This window comes from Trichechus manatus, unplaced genomic scaffold (genome assembly GCF_000243295.1).
Source record: "Trichechus manatus latirostris isolate Lorelei unplaced genomic scaffold, TriManLat1.0 scaffold00044, whole genome shotgun sequence".
NCBI classification, from domain to species: domain Eukaryota; kingdom Metazoa; phylum Chordata; class Mammalia; order Sirenia; family Trichechidae; genus Trichechus; species Trichechus manatus.
This window is the reverse complement of record NW_004443980.1, coordinates 14460612-14481356: the sequence shown is the minus strand read 5'-3', so window position 1 is coordinate 14481356 and position 20745 is coordinate 14460612. Positions and strand designations below refer to the sequence as shown.

The following is a 20745-nucleotide window of genomic DNA, read 5'->3' as shown; positions in this document are numbered from 1 at the left end:
AGTTGACCTTAATGGCATGGTTGGAGTAAAGCTTCCGGACCTTCATTTGCTGATGTGGCACGACTCAAAATGAGAAGAAACAGCTACAAATATCCATTAATAATAAAAGAAGGTGGAATGTACAAAGTATGACTCTAGGAAAATGAGATATCATCAAAAATAAATGGAATGCATAAAGATTGATATCCTAGGCATTAGTGAGCAGAAATAGGCTGATGTTGGCCATTTTGAATCAGATAATCATATGGTCTACTAGACCGGGAATCACAGAAGAAGAATGGCATCACATTCATCATCAAAAAGAACATTTCAGGATCTATCTAAAGTACACTGCTGTCAGTGATAGGACAATATCCATACGCTTAAAAGGAAGACTAGTCAATACTATCATTCAAATTTATGCACCAACCACTAATGCCAAAGATGAAGAAACTGAAGATTTTTACCAACTTCTAAAGTATGAAACTGATCAAACATGCAATTAAGATGCATTGATAATTACTGATGATTGGAATGCAAAAGTTGGAAACAATGAAGAAGGATTGGTAGTTGGAAAATATGGCCTTGGTGATAAAAAATGATGCCAGAGAGTGCATGATAGGATTTTGCAAGACCAACAACCTATTCACTGCAAATATCTTTTTTCAACAACACAAACAGCCACTATACATGTAGACGTTGCTGGATGGAATAATACACAGGAATCCAATCAACTACATCTGTGGAAAGAGACGATGGAAAAGCTCAATATCATCAGTCAGAACAAGGCCAGGGGCCGACTGCGGAACAGACCATCAACTGCTTATATGCAAGTTCAAGTTGAAGCTAAAGAAAATTATAAGAAGTTTACGAGAGTCAAAGTACGACCTTGAGTATATCTCACCTGAATTTAGAGACCATCTCAAGAATAGATTTGACACACTGAACACTAATGACCAAAGACGAGACAAGTTGTGGGATGACATCAAGGATATCATCCATGAAGAAAGCAAAAGGTCATTATCATTAAAAAGACAGAAAAGAAAAAAAAAAAGACCAAAAGGGATGTCAGAAGAGACTCTGAAACTTGCTCTTGAATGTCGAGTAGCTAAAGTGAATGCAAGAAATGATGCAGTAAAAGAGCTGAACAGAAGATTTCAAATGGTAGCTTGAGAAGAAAAAGTAAAGTATTATAAAGAAATGTGCAAAGACCTGGAGTTAGAAAACCAAAAGGGAAAACCATGTTCGGCATTTCTCAAGCTGAAAAAACTGAAGAAAAAATTCAAGCCTTGAGTTGCAATACTGAAGGATTCTATACACAAAAAATTGAATGATGCAGGAAGCATCAAAAGAAGATGGAAGGAATACACAGTCACTGTACCAAAAAGAGTTGGTTGACCTTCAACCATTTCAGGAGGTAGCATGTGATAAAAAACCAATGGTACTGAAGGAAGAAGTCAAGCTGCACTGAGGCACTAGCATAAAACAAGGCTCCAGGACTTGATGGAATACCAACTGAGATGTTTCAACAAATGGATGCAATGCTGGAAGCACTTACTTGTCTATGCCAAGAAATCTGGAAGATAGCTACCTGGCCACTGACTGGAAGAGATCCATATTCCAAAGAAAGGTGATACAACAGAATGCGGAAATTATTGAACAATATCATAATATCACACGCAACTAAAATTTTGCTGAAGAGAATTCAAAAACAATTGCAGCAGTACATCGACAGGGAACTGCCAGAAATTCAAGTCAGATTCAGAAAAGTTCAAGGAACGACAGATATCATTGCTGATGTTAGATGGATCTTGGCTGAAAGCAGAAAATACAGAAAGACTTTTATTTGTGTTTTATTGACTATGCAAAGGCATTAGACTGTGTGGGTCATAACAAATTATGGATAACACTGCGAAGAATGAGGATTCTAGAACACTTACTTGTGCTCATGTGGAACCTGTACATAGACCAAGAGACAGTCGTTCGAACAGAAAAAGGGGATCCTGCGTGGTTTAAAATTAAGAAAGGTATGCATCAGCATTGTATTCTTTCACCATACTCATTCAATCTGTATACTGAGCAAATAATCCGAGAAGCTGGACTATATGAAGAACAGGGCATCAGGATAGGAGGAAGACTCATTAACAACCTGCATTATGCAGATGACACAACATTGCTTGCCGAAAGTGAAGAGGACTTGAAGATCAAAGACCACAGCCTTCAGTATGGATTACACCTCAACATAAAGAAAACAAAAATCCTCACAACTGGACCAATAAGCAACATGATAAACAGAGAAAATAATGAAGTTGTCAAAGATTTCATTTTACTTGGATCTACAATCAACGGAAGTAGCAGTCAAGAAATCAAACAACATATTTCATTGGGCAAATCTGCTGCAAAAGACCTCTTTAGAGTGTTAAAAAACAAAGATGTCACTTGAAGGACTAAGGTGTGCCTGACCCAAGCCATGGTATTTTCAATTGCCTCATATGCATGAGAAAGCTGGGCAATGAATATGGAAGACTGAAGAAGAATTGATGCATTTGAATTATGACGCTGGCAAAGAATTCTGAATATACCATGGACTGCCAGTATAATGAACAAATTTGTCTTGGAAGAAGTACAGCCAGAATGCTCCTTAAGCGAGGATGGCGAGACTTCATCTCACGTACTTTGTACATGTTATCACGAGGGACCGGTCCCTGGAGAAGGACATTATGCTTGGTAAAGTAGAGCGTCAGTGAAAAAGAGGAAGACCCTCAATGAGATGGACTGACATAGTGGCTGCAACAATAGACTCAAATATAGAAACAACTGTGAGCATGGCGCAGGACCAGGCAGTGCTTCATTCTGTCGTACGTAGGGTTGCTATGAGTCGGAACCGACCCATTGGCACCTAAAAACAACAACAACACGTAATAGTCCTGAGCTTTGGGCTCAGACACCTGCTTCACTAGGCTCATGGCCCAGGATAAATTATACGATCTTTCTAATCTTCAGATCCCTCATTTATAAAAACAAAAAATTAAAGTCTGTTGCTCAAGTTGATTCTGATTCATAGCAACCTTATAGGACAGAGTAGAACTTCCCCATAGAGTTTTCAAAGAGCGGCTGGTAGATTCAAACTGCCAACCTTTTGGTTAGCAGCTAAGCTCTTAACCACTGCACCACGAGGGCTCCTTATAGGTAGGGTGGGCACACAGTAAAAGTGAGTGCCCTCTTGGCATTTTTCTACTTCCATTGTCTAGTCTCCTAGTATCTCAGTTTTCTCATCTGTCAAATGTAGAAGTAAAACTTATTGGTTATTGTAAAGATTAAATAGCATAATGAACGTAAAGTACTTGACCTAGTGCCTGGCTTGTAGTCTGGGTTCAATGAATAGTAGCAAGTACAATGAAGGTAATGATGAAGCTAATCCTTCTGTAGAGAATGCTATATGCTAAGCACTGTTTTAAATAGTTTACATGTATCACCTTAATTAATCATCATAAATGCCCTATTATCTGTCATTCCCATTTTACACAACCCCAGCTGTTTAGTTCCAGAGCCAATACTCTTAGCCACTAAGTGAGGAGGAGGAGGAGGAGGATGATGATGGAGGAGGAGATCTTACTGATGATGTTGACGATGTAAGGCACCTAGTATAATGCCTGGCACATGACAAATGCTCAATAAATGCTTGCTATTAATATAATGCTGGTATTATTTGTAAAGATTTGTAGAGATGGAAGTTCTACAAACCCTAACCCATCTACTTTAGGTACTTGTTCATGGATTAAATCAGTTTTATCCCCTTTCTTGGAGTCCCTGGGTGGCATGAACAGTTAAGCGTTCGGCTACTAACTGAAAGGTTGGCAGTTCAAATCCACCCACAGGCGCCTTGAAAGAAAGGTCTGGCAATCTAGTCTGAAAAATTAGCCATTGAGAACCCTATGGAACATAATTCTGCTCTGACACACATGGGGATGCCGTGAGTTGGAGTCAAGTCTACTCAATGGCAAGTGGTTTATCCCCTTTCTTACATTTTAAGTCTTTCTTGCTTTAGTTTAAGTCTAATTTCTCTTTTTTGAAATTTCAGTAAAGAAGAGAATAAAAACTTCTCTGGAATGATTAATTCCTCTATTTGAGGATATTTAGTAAGTTACTAATCTCAAAACCTTTAAGGATTTTCCATAGGTGTTAATTTCTTGTTTCCCATCCATTTAATCCTATTTGTTGCTTTTCTCTGAGCCTTTCACAGTTCTTTCATTTCTCTCTTTGAAAGCTGGAAACAAAATTGGACACTGTTTTCTAATACTGGTTTCGTCCCTGTAGCATTTAGCAGAAGAGTCACTTCTTAATGCTAGTGCAAACGGTTAAGTGGGCAAGTGCTACCCAAAAAAGTCAGTGGTTCGAAGCCACCCAGCTGCTCTTTGGGAGAAAGACCTGGAGATCTGCTTCCATAAAGATTACAGCCTAGAAAACCCTAGGGGGCAGTTCTACTCTGTTACATGGGGTCACTATAGGTCGGAATCGACTCAACGATACCTAACAACGACAACAACCCTAATCCAGGCATAATTGATATCCTACTGTGACTTCTGGGTCTGACTTCTCCTCTTATAAGGCTGATGTGAGAATTAAATGAGAGGATGTTTGCAAAGTGACTATAGCACGGTGCCCACGAATACCAATCAAGACGTTAACTAATACCAGATGAGGAATCCAATCCTTTCAATTATAAATGTATCTCTAACAGTTTCTGTCCACAGGGTAAAACCCAATATTGTTTGAGTGTTCTCTTGGCATACAGGGTTAGTCATGATCTGATTTGTACCTCCTTTGCCAGCCTCCTCTATTGCCATTCCCTCCCACCATGAACGTGTTCTACTCAGCCATACTGAACAATTTGCTTTTCTCTGAACTCACCATGCTCTCTCCCATACCTCTGTGTACTTGTGCATGCTGTTTGCTATGTCTGGAATGCCCTGCTCCTCAACCATCTGGAAAATTCCTCAGCATCTTTCAAGGGTGAACTCAAGCATCACTTTCTCCATGAAGACCTTGCTCATTCACCCCCCAGATGGTTAGCTACAGCATCTTGTGCATATTTCTTTGTAGAACTTATGAACTGTTTGCAGTTTACCTTCTTTGAGTTCCTTGAGGGCAGGGACTATATTTTATTTTTCTCTCCCTAATGCCAGGTATGCCTCATGAACTTAAGAAATGAATGAATGGTTGAACTACACTCATTCTTCAATCTCAGTACAAGCACTATCTCCCCATTACCTTCACGTCCTATGAACCACTCGTTTTGGCCCTTACTTACCCACTGCCTTGCCCTGGAGCTCAAAGCCCACCCAGAAGTTCCCCCCATGCCCAGGGCAATGAACACTTGTTAAGTGAGTGACTACAGAAGAAAATTCAATAATTTAATGTCATGTTGTTTTTCACATAGTCTACATAAAATCTTATGCTGCTTTATTCTAAATAACTGCATATGGATTTTTTTAAAGCAAATGGCTTAACTCTTACATTCCCCAGGTTTTGAAACTGGGCATCTAGTTAATCACTGTAAAAATCTTTCCCCTGGAAATAGTACTTTTCTTAATCTCTGGATACAGTAAAGATATTTTTAAAATATAACAAAGAAAACCCTTTTCTCAAATGGGATTACATCCACAGGTATAGCGGTTAGGATTTCAATGCGAATTTTGGGGGGACACAATTCAATCCGTAACAATGGTGGATTGAAACTGCAACACAGAACTTCTTATCCCCAGTAACTACCAAAAATATTAAAACTCCCTCCCAAAAGATAATTACAAACAAGAACCAAAAACGTAAAGGGTGAGACTGAAGGAATCAGCTTCAAATACTTCACAAACAGGAATCAGAAGATTCCAGAGCAGAGTTGGGAAATACAGCATGGCCCCTACTTCCCCGAAATAAAGCTTCACTCTCTCTTTAGGCAAAATAATCTTACTTCATTTGTGATTTTAGAAAATACTTAAAAAAAAATAAAATAAAAACTGTGTATCAGAGTAGAACTGTGCTCCATGAAGTTTTCAATGACTAATTTTTTTGAAGTAGATTGACAAGCCTTTCTTCTGAGGTGCCTACGGGTGGACTCAAACCACCAATCTTTTGCGTTAACCATTTACACCACCCAGGAACTCCAGAACATACTTAGGCCTTTCTTAATTATCTGTGAAAATTGGCCAGAACATGATTTCAAATGTAAAATCTCCAAATATCAAGTCATTGTTTAGGAAATATTAAAGCATCTTAATATTTTAGAGGCTGTAGCAATACTAACTGGTTCTGTGAAACTGCAAAAATGCAGGCAAGGAGGAGGGGGGCAGGAAGGGGAGAGGGCTGGAGGCATAGCAAACGCACACCCTGGATAATCCAAAACGCTCCTCTGCTCCTCCAGCGAACACCAGTAGAACGACATGTTGGGAGAAAACTCTATCTGTGAATTTCTCACAAAGGTGTGTGCTCATAGATCTTTCATGTGGGAATCAGGAAGTTTGGTGCCTGCTAGAGTTGCTGGTAAAATTACTGCTTCCTGGACAGGACGGAAGGTGAGGTTAAATATCTTCCCTTGGTGGTCTCAATTTAAAAAGCCACGGGGAGTCTACAGTTTTATATTAACATTTTAGTACTGATTAATTTTTTCTAACTGGCTGATTAGCGTAGTTTTGGGATGGGTCCAGATTTGAGTGAAATTATTTTCTTGGTTCATAAATGGACGATTACCTGTAAATTATCCAGGATGACTCGGAGGGAGTGCACTTGTCGACGAACAGCACCTGAAAACCTTTCATAGCTTGCGGCATCGTATTCACTCATTTGGATCTCTTTTAGCCTGAAAAAGAGGGGGAGAAAGCCAACAGCTTAACTCATGCACCTGTGGGTCTTTTACTTCCATTCATCTATTGGTAGAGCTATAGCAAACTGGCTTGGTAACTCAGATTGCCTTGTGAAGAAAAGGAAAGAAGTGATGTCTCCAGTTTGGAGTTTCAAAGGAAGCAAATGTCCAGTGGTGTGCTGGTAAACACTTAACAAGCGACTCTTCAGGACCAAAAAAAACCAAAAACCCTGACCTGTAGTATTTGCTGATTTCCATGGTGTACATACTCCCATTGTGATCGATTTCAAGCTACCAACAGTGAGGTCACTGAACATGGAGTTGGAAAGAAACGGGGAACACTGGACTAGACTCTCATGAGCCTGTGTCAGCTGGCTCTATAGCCTACCCCTGCTGTACCCCAAACGCATACTGCAATGCTGGCAGCTATCAGTTCACATGGCAGATTCCTAGAGATTCCCATGGTTTGCTTTTCAAGACCAAGGCCACATATTTGGTTGACCAAGATAGCAGTTCAGGCCCAAAGAATGTAATTTAATGTGTTGCTATGTGTCCATATACAAGAGTTTTCTGAAATTGCTGACTGTATACTTTTTATAGGATAATTATGTTTTAATATTATTGTAGCTTTGAAATTCTAGCTCCTGGTCCAACGCTCCTCATCGTTCTTCATCATTTGCTCCTGCTGCTGCCCCACTGAACACGGCCATGCACCTACGTCTCTGTGCCCTTGTGCAGGCCTCTCCCGCATTCGCCCAGAGCGTCCTTTCCCTGTCTCTTTGCCTACTAACTTCCACTTACCCTTCAAGACTCAGATCGATTATCATCTCCTCTAGGAAGCCTGCTCTGATCCCGAGGTTCTTTCTTCAGTGTTCTCATATCACCTCCTGTTGACCACTATCAGGGCATTTATTACTGTGCTATCATCTGCCACCTGCCTCCCCAACTCGGCTCCACGCTCCTTTAGTTAAGGGCTGAGTCTTTTTCATCTTTATATATACAGTGCCTAGCATGGTAGCTGGTATATAATAGGTAGCCAAAATAAACTGAAATGAATGACTGAAATTAAAAAAGAAGACCCAAGATTATTTAAAATGTAGCATTTTAAATAAGTAGAAGGTTCACTCACCGAGTGAAGCTCTCTTGGGTTTTACAGTACTGTATCCACGTCCCTCTATAGGGGCACTGATGTAATCACACAGTTAAAACTTCTATAAATACAAAGGGTGCTGATACTAGGACAGGGAATAATGATTACATATCTCAAAAGCCTAACTGAGCACATTATAGTCTTTAAGCTGCTCTGTGTGTGTGTGTGTACACATATGCATGCATGCACGCACAGTGTTGGAAGGTCTGGATCCTAGTGTGCAACAAAAACACACAATGCTGGGAGGTATGAATCCTAGTATACCTTGAAACTATCACCCAAAGTATATTTTTATCACCTTAGGCTGGAATAGAGGAGTTCTGGCTCAAATGGTTACGTGCTCTACTACTAATCGAAAGGTTGGTGGTTCAAACCCACCCAGAGGGTCCTGGGAAGACAGGCCTGGCAATTTTCTTCCAAAAAGTTACAGCTTTGAAAACCCTAAACAGCAGTTCTACTCTGCACACATGGGGCTGTCATGAGTCAGAATCAACTTGATGGCAACTAATAGCAATAACAACAGGCTGGAATAGAAACCTCAAATGCTGGAAAATGGATGGTTTCTTCCTCCTTGTCAGGCCAAGCATTGGGAAGAAAGCATTCATATAGGGCAGAGTGCTAGAAGTTTATTAGAATCACGTAATGTTAGACCTAGAACCAGAATACTCCTTAGAAATGAGGATGGCAAGACTTCGTCTCACTTACTTTGGACATGTTATCAGGAGCGATCAGTCCCTAGAGAAGGACAACATGCTTGGTAAAGTAAAGGGTCAGCAAAAAAATAGGAAGACCCTAAAAAAGATGAATTGACACAGTGGCTGCAACAATGGGCTCCAACATAGCAACGATTGTGAGAATGGCGCAGGACTGGGCAGCGTTTCATTCTGTTGTACGTAGGATCACTATGAGTCAGAACCCACTCGACGGCACCTAACAACCACCACTACCATGCGGCAGATTTGCAATTCCTGCCCCACCACCAGCTGCGTTAGCTAATACCAACTCAGCTTTCCCAGCTTAAAGGCCACCTCCTATGAAGTCCTGATTGATCCCATCAAGTAAACACCTTCCTGTTTTCACGTGCTTCATCCAGACATCTACCCTGGAACCTATACACTTCATTGTTTTTAACGGATATGTCTGTCTCCCTCTACTGCAGCATTTTTCAAACTTTTCTGATCACCACTTGCAGTAGGAAATATGTTTTACACTGAGAAACAGTACACACAAATTTATAGGTGTGTGTATATATAACTGGATCAAAAACTTAATGAAAAATACATTTATCACATGTGATGCACTCTGATATTTTCTATTCTCTTTCTTTGAGAGAAGGACCAAGTCTTATTTTCACTCGAATCCCCAGTGCCTAGCACAATGCCTGCACACAGTGGCACTCAGAAAATGCTCTTTGACTTCGAGGGACAGAGTAGCAGGGGCAGGGGCCTGGGGACCATGGTTTCAGGCGACATCTAGGTCAAGTGGCATAACAAAGTTTATTAAGAAATGTTCTGCATCCCACTTTGGTGAGTGGTGTCTGGGGTCTTAAAAGCTAACGAGTGGCCATCTAAGATGCATCAATTGGTCCCAAACCACCTGCAGTAAAGGAGAATGAAGAACACCATAGACACAAGGAAAGTACAAGAGACAGAAAGGGCCACATAAACCAGAGACTTCATCAGTCTGAGACCAGAACTAGATGGTGCCCGCTTACCACCAATGACTGCCCTTGATAGGGAACACAACAGAGAGTCCCTGATGGAGGAGGAGAAAAGTGGGGTGCAGAACTCAAATTCTAGTAAAAATACCAGACTTAATGGTTTGATTGAGACTGCAGGGACCCCGGCCTCTCTGTTAGCTCAAACTAAAACCATTCCCGAGGCCAACTCTTCCGACAAAGATTAGACTGGACTATGGGACATAAAATGATACTCGGGAGGAGTGCGCTTCTTAGTTCAAGTAGATACATGAGACTAAACGGGCAGCGCCTGTCCAGAGGTGAGATGAGAAGGCAGAGAGGGTCAGGAGCTGGTTGAGTGGACACGGGAAATCCAGGGTAGAAAGGAGGAGTGTGCTGTCACAGTATAGGGAGAGCAACTAGGGTCACATAACAATGTATGTATAAATTTTTGTATGAGAGACTAACCTGAATTGTAAACTTTCACTTAAAGCACAACAAGAAAAAAAAAAGAGATCTCACAAGAAAAAAAAAAGAAAGTGCTGTTTGATAGTGTGCTGCAAACAGTGGCTATACAAAGGTACATATAGGAAAGGCCATTATAATATCGGAATGCTTGTTTCCCAAAGTGACACGCCATGGTGCCCTTCTAAGTTCTAATTTATTCTCAGTGCTGAAGAACAAATAGGAGTATGTACAGCATATCTCTTATGCTTAGTTTTGGAAGTCTCTTCGGCCTCTCTATACATTTCATTAGATTAAGTTATATCTCAAGTATCAAGCTGACAGAGGCTGGGTACACTGAATGCTGCAGCATATGTTCCCCGCTACCCACCCACTTCAGACCTAGGAAGTCCGTGTGCTCTTTCTCAAGGAAGGGAGATTAGTACTGATTAGGAAAAAAAGGGTAGACACAGCTTGTCCTTAGCAGGAAACATCTATATAAACAAAATGTGACGGTAACTGAAGGAGTCAGGCAGTTGGTAAGTCACCTTACGCAGACTGGTCTTTGGAGAGTGATCAGAATTTACTTCAGCTGTAGGGTACCTCTGGTGAGATCATGTTGCCCCCAAAAATGTACAACATGCTGTTTTAATTATGAAGCAACCTGGAAATCATATTCCAGGTTGTGTCAGCTTTCAGAAAGATCACCAACAAGGTGTTCAAAGCTGATAACAAATTCTGAAACATGAAGACTAAAGCAGGGAATGGGAAAGGAAAATAGGAAATTTTAGCCTCTAGATCAGATAACCTTCCACTGCTAATGTTCTCAAGCCCACAAAACTATCTAGTGAAAATGTGTCTTTCTGCTTCTTTAGTCCAGATCAAAACTGCAGGATACAGCTGTATCACATCCCAGTAAAATGTGGACTAACTGCCCTTGCTTGGCACAGTATATTTTTAAAGGGTATATTCTTTGTTACATAAGAGAATTTTAGTTCTCATTTTACTTTTTCTTATGGGTCAGACTTAAATACTATAATTTTGGATCAATTATGAGGAAAACAAAGACAAGCTGAGATCCACTGTGTGTGGCTGATTAATTCTGCAAATGGTTGCTGTTGCTGTTAGGTGCTGCTGACTCGGTTCTGACTCACAGTGACCCTGTGTACAACAGAACGAAACACTGCCCGGTCCTGCGCCATCCTCACAATTGTGGCCGTGTTTGAGCTCTTTGTTGCAGCCACTGTGTCAATCCATCTCGTTGAGAGTCTTCCTCTTTTATGTTGACCTTCTACTTTACCAAGCATGATGTCCTCCTCCAGGGACTGGTTCCTCCTGCTAACATGTCCAAAGTACTTGAGATGAAGTCTTGACATCCTTGTTTCTAAGGAGCATTCTGGCTGTACTTCTTCCAAGACAGATTTGTTTGTTCTTCTGGCAGTCCATGATATGTTCAGTATTCTTCGCCAACACCATAATTCTAAGGCATCAATTCTTCTTTGGTCTTCCTTATTCACTGTCCACCTTTCATATGCATATGAGGCACTGAAAATACCATGGCTTGGGTCAGGTGCACTGTAGTCCTCAAGGTGGCATCTTTGTATTTTAACACTTTAAAGAGATCTTTTGCAGCAGATTTGCCCAATGCAATATGTCGTTTCATTTCTTGACTGCTGCTTCCATGGGTGTTGACTGTGGAGCCAAGTAAAATAAAAAAGAACATTTTGAGATCTATCCTGAAGTACAGTGCTGTCAGTGGTAGGAGAATATCCATTTGCCTACAAGGAAGACCAGTTACTACGACTATTCCACAGATCTAAGAGTTAGGATTCAAACATATATTTTGTGTGGGGGGCAGGGGGAAAAATTTAATCCACAACTACCAGTAACCAGTTGCTATCGAGTTGACTCTGACTCATCGTGACTCCATGTGTGTCAGAAAAATGGCTGATTTTTTGAAGGTAGATTGCCAGGCCTTTCTTTCAAGGTACCTCTGGGTGGACTTGAATCTCCAGCCTTCCGATTAGCAGCCAAGCACGTTAACCATTTGTACCACCCAGGGACAGTTGCCTTGTCTTCACAGATGCCCCCTGACTTCTTTCCCCAGTGGGGCAATGGTCCTTAATAGAACAGTTCCTTATCCTTACTCTGGAAATCAGAGAAGGGGCTGTATACTTGTGCCCAAGCACTACTAAGAGCCTTGCTGCCCCCCTCCCCCTCCCCAGGAACTACTTGTCTAAGCATCTATCCACCTACCTGCTTATGTAAGAATTCAGACCAGAAAATTGCTTGTGAAGTTTCGAGCTTCCCAACAACAGGAACCCTTTAGCTGTGGAGGGGAGAATGACCCCTATCTCAGTGTTTGGTTCTTTTCCTAAATGGATGCTTTATTGTTTGTATCAAATGTGCAGGAATATTTTCTTTCTAAGACTTTTCATCATAGTATTCCTTTTCTTTTTCTTTTTTTTTTTTTGAGAAGTTTAAACTGCTTTCATCCCTAACACTATCTGTCCTCATAACTTCTCTGTGAGGAGCGAAAGGGAAATCACCTACCTCCAGAAAAGCAACTTTGGGTACAGCAAGGATAAATAAACTGCTCACGGTCGCCAAGGAAGCCAGAGAAGGAAGGGCTGAGAGTAACCCCCAGGCCTCTAATGCTGTCCCTGAGGGACTCCGGCTTGCAGGCTGTCCTGGGGGTGTGGTAGGAGGATCTGCATTTCTGTCTCTATTGTTCTGTTTACTTGCAGGATGTGTAAGCACAGCATGTAATGTAGGAATAGCAGATGTTCTGCGTAGGAGGAATTTCATAACTCACATACACTTCAGGATGTTTTTTTCTAACTGCACCCAGCTCCTTTAATTGAGCACAAAAATGCAAATCTGCTTCCCAAACTACCACCAAGTCCCTCAGTCCTAACTAAAGGAGATATTGCTGGTCCTTTGTATTTTTCACTTTTGGCTAAGGAACACATGGGGCTGTCTAATGAAAGCATCATGTAGATTCTTCTTCTAAAAAGATGGGGTCCAGTCAGAGTAGCCCAGGATAGCCCCGGATTGTGTGAAAGCCATAGGTTCTTCAGCCTGGATTTCCAGGCCTCCACCTGCTGGCAAGTGTCTCCCCATTCAACCTCACACCCCACTCCCCAGCTGGTAACCTTTCTGCTGGTAGACCAGCCAGCTCGCTCCTCCGTGGACACTATGCTCATCTTACCTTGGTGCCTCTGCTCATTACTTTTCCCTTCCTGGAATATACTGTCTCAGAACCTTCCCCGTCTCCAAATCCTGGCTGAACTTCCAAGATTCAGCTCAGGCCCCACCTCCGATCAGCCCACTGGCCTTGCCCATCTCTGCACTCCCAGAGGGCATATAGCCTCAGTGCTAAGTGAATTTAGCATTTCAGTCAACAGGTGTGTGTGTGTGTGGTGTGTACCAGTCCTACCTCCACACTAATCTGAAAGCAGGAATGGACCGTCAGTTAGGGTTTTCTGAATTCCCTCTGTGGCCTAGGAAGAGATGTGAATTGAGTGATCTGAGCTTCAGTTTGTCCCTGGATAGTGCAAACAGTTAACAGGATGGGCTGCTAACCAAAAGGTTGGAGGTTCGAGTCTACCCAGAGGTGACTTGCAAGAAAGGCCTGGCAATCTACTTCCAAAAAATCAGCCATTGAAAACCCTGTGGAGCACAGTTCTACTCTGACACACATGGGGTTGCTATAAGTTGGGATCTACTCAATGGCAATTGAGTTTTTAAAAATTTTCTCTTAAGAGAAGTATCTTTGGTTTTACTTTCTAATGTGTTCATTCTTTCTTCTACACAGTTGCACGTAATCCATAAATTTAAGAGAGGCTAGATAGAAAGATGAGCTGATTTTGTTCATTTGGCTATCTCCACTAATGAGGGAGGGTGGCTATGGATTTCAGTTTGGGGGCCAAGTTGCTGAATGAGGTGGAGAATCACCCAGATCTGGGAACACGTACAGTCTGCTGTGACAGTTCACCACAGTGGCCATCACTGCTCTAGATGGGCTGGGGAACACTCACCTCTGTTGAAAGGCTCTCTGGCCCATCTCCCTTGCAGCTCTCTTCACCTCCTCAGGAACTGCATCTTTCTCAGCCTCAGACACCTGGTATACCTTATGGCCTGCATCCAGCCGGTAAGGGCCTCCTTTGCCACCCAGACCTGCAGTGTCTCTTCCCCCTGGAAGGAAAACACAAAAATCTCAATGGTTAGTCTGATCCTGAACACAAAACAAAAGTCAGACCAGGCCTTTAAGACTGTCCCATGAAGTATATTTATTGTACTTAATTAGTAATGAAACACCCAAATGACTTTACTTCTGGAATCATGGTGTTCCCCTAGCAGAGATGTATTTCCTTTTCTCCATCCATCCAAACCCTACCCACATTTCAAGGCTCAGCCCAAGCTTTTTGACACCTCATCCAATGGCTCTACCTCACAGGGTCAATGCTCTTGTGTACTATTTGTTACCCTGTAATACTGATTTTCTTTTCTTACTAATTATATGATAGAAGAACCATATTTTATATATCTTTGTACCTCTGTACCTACAAGAATGGCTTGGAACATCACAGACACTTGGTAAATATTTTCACTAGCATGTCTGTTAATTTAATGAGCAACACTTCTCTTCTCTCATGTGTTACCTTATTTTCCCTTAAAATACTGAGAGATAGCTAGGCTATAGATACTGTTTGTAAATTATAAAAAATGATGCATAGAGAAGTGACCTATTTAAGACCTAATATCAGTGGCCTAGCCAAGATTATGGTCCCTGGTGCAAATGGGCAGTTTGAAACTACCCAGAGGCGCCTTGGAAGAAAGGCCTGATGATCTGCTTCCTAAAGGTCACAGCCATTGAAAACCCTATGGAGCAGTTCTACTCTGAAACGTGTGGTCGCCATGAGCTAGAATCCACTCCACAGAAACGTTTTTTTTAAGCTTAGAAGCCAATTATTATATCAACTTTGATTTTGACTTTCAGCTTAGAACAATTTACAGCAGATAAATATTGCCAGTTTCAGAACAGTTTTTCAATATAAAGCCAAGTTCATACGCTTTTAAGTATATATTATGTAATATTCTATAAACTTTTAATATTTATAAATATAAACTAAATACCTAAAAGGCCAGGTAAGTAATGTAAACAAGTGAAGTGGGCTGGGTGTACTATAATTAAGAAATGGTGGGGACTTTGAATAACTAGAGAGGACTTGTCTTATATAAATACATTTAAATTCAAATTATTTAAAAATACTATGTATACCGAAGAAAATACATTTGTTAGCTAGATTTGGCCCCTGGGCTACCAGTTTATTACTCCTGCCTTATACTGATTGGAGCCCTGGTGGCATAGTGGTTAAGAGCTACAGCTGCTAACCAAAAGGTCGGCAGTTCATATCCACCAGCTGCTCCTTGGAAAGCCTATGGGGCAGGTCTACTCTGCTTGTAGGGTCACTATGAGTTGGAATTGACTCAACGGCAACTGGTTTGGTTTGGTTTTATACTGATTAAAACACTAGTAATCAGCTTTCTTTTGTTCATCTACACAAGTCAGGGCTTAGGAATTTAGAAGAGAATCCAGTGTTGGAGGTGTGGCATAGTACTGTGGTTAAGCCAGATGGCTGAGTTTGAATCCTGGCTCTGACTCATTAGCCACATGTCCTTAGGGAAGTTATTTAACTTCTCTGTGTCTCAGTCTCCTTACCTGTAAAATGGGGGTAGTAATATTATTTACTTCATGGGACTGTCATGAGGCTAAAATGTGATGCATAGTAAGAGCTATATAAGTGACTGCTCTTGTTATTATTATATTTAAGCAGCTCTCAGTCACAGAGAATAAGGTAATTTCTAGTTTCATAAAGTAGAAAGTTTGTAAGCTTTTGGATTTTGACTAAATTCTGTTACATTTTTTTCTCTCTTGGAGGCTTAACTGATCTCATAAACTGAAGGTGAGGACTCTGCATGGACTTATGAAAAGCCAGGTAGGTCATTTCCCTTTGGGAAATACCATGAGCACTGCCTATTAATTACAGTGTTTCTCTCTTTGGCTTGAGCACATCATTTCATTTTTTTATTTAGAAATCGGTGGTGGAAAATTCCTTCTTGGATGTGTATGATTCCTGGCTGTCCCTCATGGGGGGCCTACAGGGAAGGGGACCAGTATCTGGACAATGACGATGAACTGTGACCTGACCCCCTTCCTACAGGTTATCCTTAGGTATGAGTGGATGATGAATTAGAGTTTCAAACTTCCTTGGCACTGAGATGGCATCATTGTGGTGAAAAGAGGAACGGGCTCACAACTGTTTACAGGCTGGTGTGAGAGATGGCCAGCATGAGTCATTGGCCCCTCGGGAAAGTCACACTGGGGTGGAGAAGGCGAGAGGAGAGAGTTCGTCATGACCGCCACTTCCTAAAGCCTTTAATTTGTACTAAAAATAAACAAACAAACCCAAACCCACTGCTGTCCAGTCGATTCTGACTCATAACAAGCCTACAGGACACAGCAGAACTGCCCCATAGGGTTTCCAAGACTGTAAATCTTATTCGCAGGTTGCCATGTCTTTCTCCCGGTGAGTAGCTGGTCAGTTAGCAGTCAAGTTCCTTAACCACTGTGCCACCAGCGCTCCTAATTTGCACTTCTTAAATGAAAATGCTTGCCTGGAGGTTCTAAGACTGCAAAGCATCATCTTGAGGCTACCCTTGGATGCTGCAAATCAGTTCACAAGATTGTTGTGTGCTATTGAGTCGATTCTGACTCATACTGACCCTGTAAGACAGAGTAGAGCTGCCCCATAGGATTTTCTTTGCTGTAATCTTTCTCCCGTACAGCAGCTGGTGGGTTTGAACCACGGACACTGCGGTTAGCAGCCAAGCACTTAACCACTGTACAACCAGGGCTCCTTAGGATAAGAGTGAGAATAGGCAAGGAGGGAGGTTTGATGATGAAAAGGTAATCAAATGACTTGTTGCGCTAGAGAACTAAGTTCAAAGTAGAGAGTTGTGATGAAGAATTACAGAGAGAAAAAGACAGTTGGAGGCAATCGGCCTTGACAGATGGAACAATTAAGGCTAGGGAAGCAAAAGCAGGGTCTTCAGTCTGGAGAGAGACGCTCGCTGGTGGATGGAAGTTGAACAACGAGCAATAACTTCCACTCCAAAGCAGTCCACTGCTGGCAAACCTACATCTGGCTGGCGTGCTCCAAGAGGGTTAAATCTTGCTGGCCTGACACTGATTTCCAGATCAAAGGGCATGTCTAAAAATACTTTTTCTTTAAAGCTGATGCTTGAGGAATAAACAGAGCAGGCAAGAAGTCCACAGGCCTGTTAGGTAGTGCATTGTCCCAGCACAGAAACTCACTTCCTCTCAAGGCTGCCAAGGGCAAGAGGCACAGGCCAAACCAAGGGAAGGAGAAGCTGGGAGCTCGCGCCAGCACTCCAGTGGAGATAAGATCGGACGGTGCACTCACAGTCTGGCCCTGTTCCTTCTGCCCAGCAGATGTGTCTGCTCCAGCTGCCACGGAGGAAAGAGGAAGACGGCAGTCATGGGAACAATGCTCTAGCAAGGCAGCCAAGAGGAAGGAATGGACCGTGGCCATCAACTCTCTTATCTCAAGATCCTGCATCCTCAACACACTCACTCCTGAGATGTCGGAGACAGCGACCATTTCTTTGAAAAGTCAGTTGTCGAAGAGAGAACTCACTGAGGATTTCTGGCATGATCCCCAGGGCCGGGAATTTAAAGAAGGGATTAACACTTTCATGAACACATTCTGCACGCATTCTGCAATGCATTGTGCTCAGTGCTTTATGATCATAAACTTGTTTAATCCTCACCATAACCTTGTGAAGGAGCCCTGGTAGCACAGTGGGTTGAGCCCTTGGCCGCTAACTGAAAAGTCAGTGGTTCGAACCCACCAGCCACTCTGTGGGAGAAAGATGTGGCAGTCTGCTCCCATAAAGATTACGGCCTTGGAAACCCTATGGGCAGTTAGTTCTACTTTGTCCTGGAAGGTCGCTATGAGTTGGAATCGACTCGATGGCAATAGGTTTGTGTGTTTTTGTTTGTTTTTTGGTTTTAGAACCTTGTGAGGCAGTTAATATTATCCTCCGTTTACTGATGAAGCAACTCAGGGAGAGTAAGAATGCTTTTAAATCATAAGGCAGCAGAGTCTACCAGACACCAAATGCCACGCTCTTCCCATGTCCAGATGTTGAGCTGGGGCAGAGGGTGAAAGCACAATCTGACTGACTAAAGGGTGAGGTTGTGAGGAAAGCTGGTCCCTGGAAACTTCTCATGGCAGTGTGCCGGGCTACACGGGCCTGTGGAGCTTTGTGAAGCCCAACCCAGGGGAACGCCCATGCTACCAACCTGTTCCACCAGCCCAAGTATTGCCGCCCACGTGCGGCATGTTGTCTGGGTCCTCCTTCCCATGTTTGGGGGAGCTGACGTCTTCACCACTGTCTCTGTTGACTGTTATCTAAAAGTGAAGAAGTGAGAGATTATCACTATCCCACGATCAACGCCAGGAGTGACGTGACAGAAAGACTTCTATCCCCCTGAATCCTCGAGGTATTTCATAACCACAAGCCACAGGACACAATAGATGTTAGTGTTTGGCAAACATTTCATCAGATTTATGATCCATTTAGTTGGAAAGGAGATGAATTAAATGAAGAAAAGGAGCTGGCCCGGGTTACAGCCTCAGAATTCTCCTGATGCAGAACATGTCTCGAACATTTGTTTACACAAGGGATCAGACTTACCCGCAGGAGGGAAAGTGGATCTCCCCAGAGACTGACGCTTTCTCTGTGGTTCAAAAGAATCACTGCCCAGCTGTTCCAGCCGAGCCACAGCAGATATACATAGATATATACAGACACCCTCAATGAGATAGACTGTCACAATAACTGCAATAATTGGCTCAAACATAGCAATGATTATGAGGATGATACAGGACCCGGAAATGTTTCTTTCTTTTTTTTTTTGAAGTGTTTCTTTCTGTTGTACATAAGGTCACCATGAGTCAGAGCTGACTAGCTGACAACTAACAACAGTATAACACACACACACACACACACAAAAAAAAAAAAAAAAGAAAAGAAACATGGCTTATTTATTTTCTGAGGCTACTCTAATTTTATTATGGTATTTTGCAACTTTCCCAGTTCATCTTTATTTTAAAACTGGATTTACTATTCCTGAAATTCAAACAGGCTAAGCTACACTTTAGTCCTCTTGTGTGAGAGCCTAAAGCAGAGCCTGTGGCTCATAAGTCCCCAATTTCATTCAGCACAGATTCACCAAAAGGATTGAAAACCACCCAGGCATTCCAATCCTAGTAGTCAGTTTGGTAGATACTACTCCACAATAAAAACAACTGAAAACATTCATGTTTCATATACACTATGAGCTAGTGCTCAAATGTAATGGTTTTCAGGGAAGAGCAGATCAAATATTCATTTATTTGTTCAAATAAGACTTAGAGAGAATGTTCTATGGCAGGGCACCATGCGAAGCACCACGGAGCCTACAAAGCCATGGAGGAACGGCCATTGTCCTCAAATTGCTGACAGTGAAACAGGGGTGCTTGCAATGGGCCTGAAGCGTGGTGCTAGGTCAGTCTTTAGAGAGGACCCATCCCTTGTTAGTACACGGGCTCTTCATTCAGATGTTGGAATCAATGAGAGTAGGTAGGTAATTTGAGATCTTTGCAAATAAAATGGTTATTAAAAATGAATTCAACACAACTTCCATTGTCTTATGTCCAGATTAGTTCATTTCAACTGTTATGACATAATAAAGAGATTCTAATTAACTGGACTTTTCTGCCAATGGCTTTGGCAGCATTAACAAAAGTTTGGCCATACCTTCAGCATATTCCAAGAGAATTTAGCAGCCAAAACATGACAATTGACATGAATTCCATATACACAATCATGCTAATAATAGATGAAAATAAAATTCTCTTTTTTTCCTTAAACTATGCAGAATAGCTAGCAATATTTGGAGAATAAATGAACATGTAAAATACCTTCTCCAAAACGTTCCACCTCTTTCCAATTTGTCCATAGGTGCTGTAACAGATATGCTGTAAATTAAAAATGTCAACTGAGTACAAGAACTCTAGACCAGCACTGGTTGGCAGAACTTTCTGTGATGATGGAAATGCTCGATACCTGCGGTGTTCAACGTGGTAGTCATTAGCCCAATTTGGCCACTGAGCACTTGACATGTGGCTTGGGCAACTGAGGACTTGGATTTTTAATTTTATTTAATTTTAATTAGTTAAAATTAAAATAGCCATATGTAGCTGGTGGCTACAGTGCAGATCTAGTGCAAACAGGGACAAGATTGCCTCAGCCCTAGAGATACTATTTGGAGATCCTTGCACCATCCTGTAGAGGTTCTCCATGAGAAATAAGGAAAAGGGGGGGAAAAAAAAGAACCTATGCTCTTCAAAAGACTTCACCAAAAGAGTAAAAAGAGAACCTACAGACTGGGAAAAAATTTTTGGACAGTACAAGTCAGACAAAGGTCCGTTTTCCATAATCTACAAGAAAATCCAACAACTCTACAACAAAAAGACAAATAATCCTATTGAAAAATGGGCAAAG

General features: G+C 41.9%; 1 protein-coding gene across 1 annotated transcript in view; it reads right to left on the bottom strand.

The window, feature by feature from the left end:
* The window catches only part of VWA8 (von Willebrand factor A domain containing 8), a 468389-nt gene that overhangs the window by 52660 nt on the left and 394984 nt on the right, over nucleotides 1-20745 (bottom strand). The window contains exons 38-40 of the mRNA XM_004376614.1: nucleotides 18500-18608; nucleotides 14148-14304; nucleotides 6724-6832 (exon numbers count right to left, since the gene is read on the bottom strand). Coding sequence (XP_004376671.1) covers nucleotides 6724-6832; nucleotides 14148-14304; nucleotides 18500-18608 — 375 coding nt within the window. The remainder of the gene's footprint in view (nucleotides 1-6723; nucleotides 6833-14147; nucleotides 14305-18499; nucleotides 18609-20745) is intronic.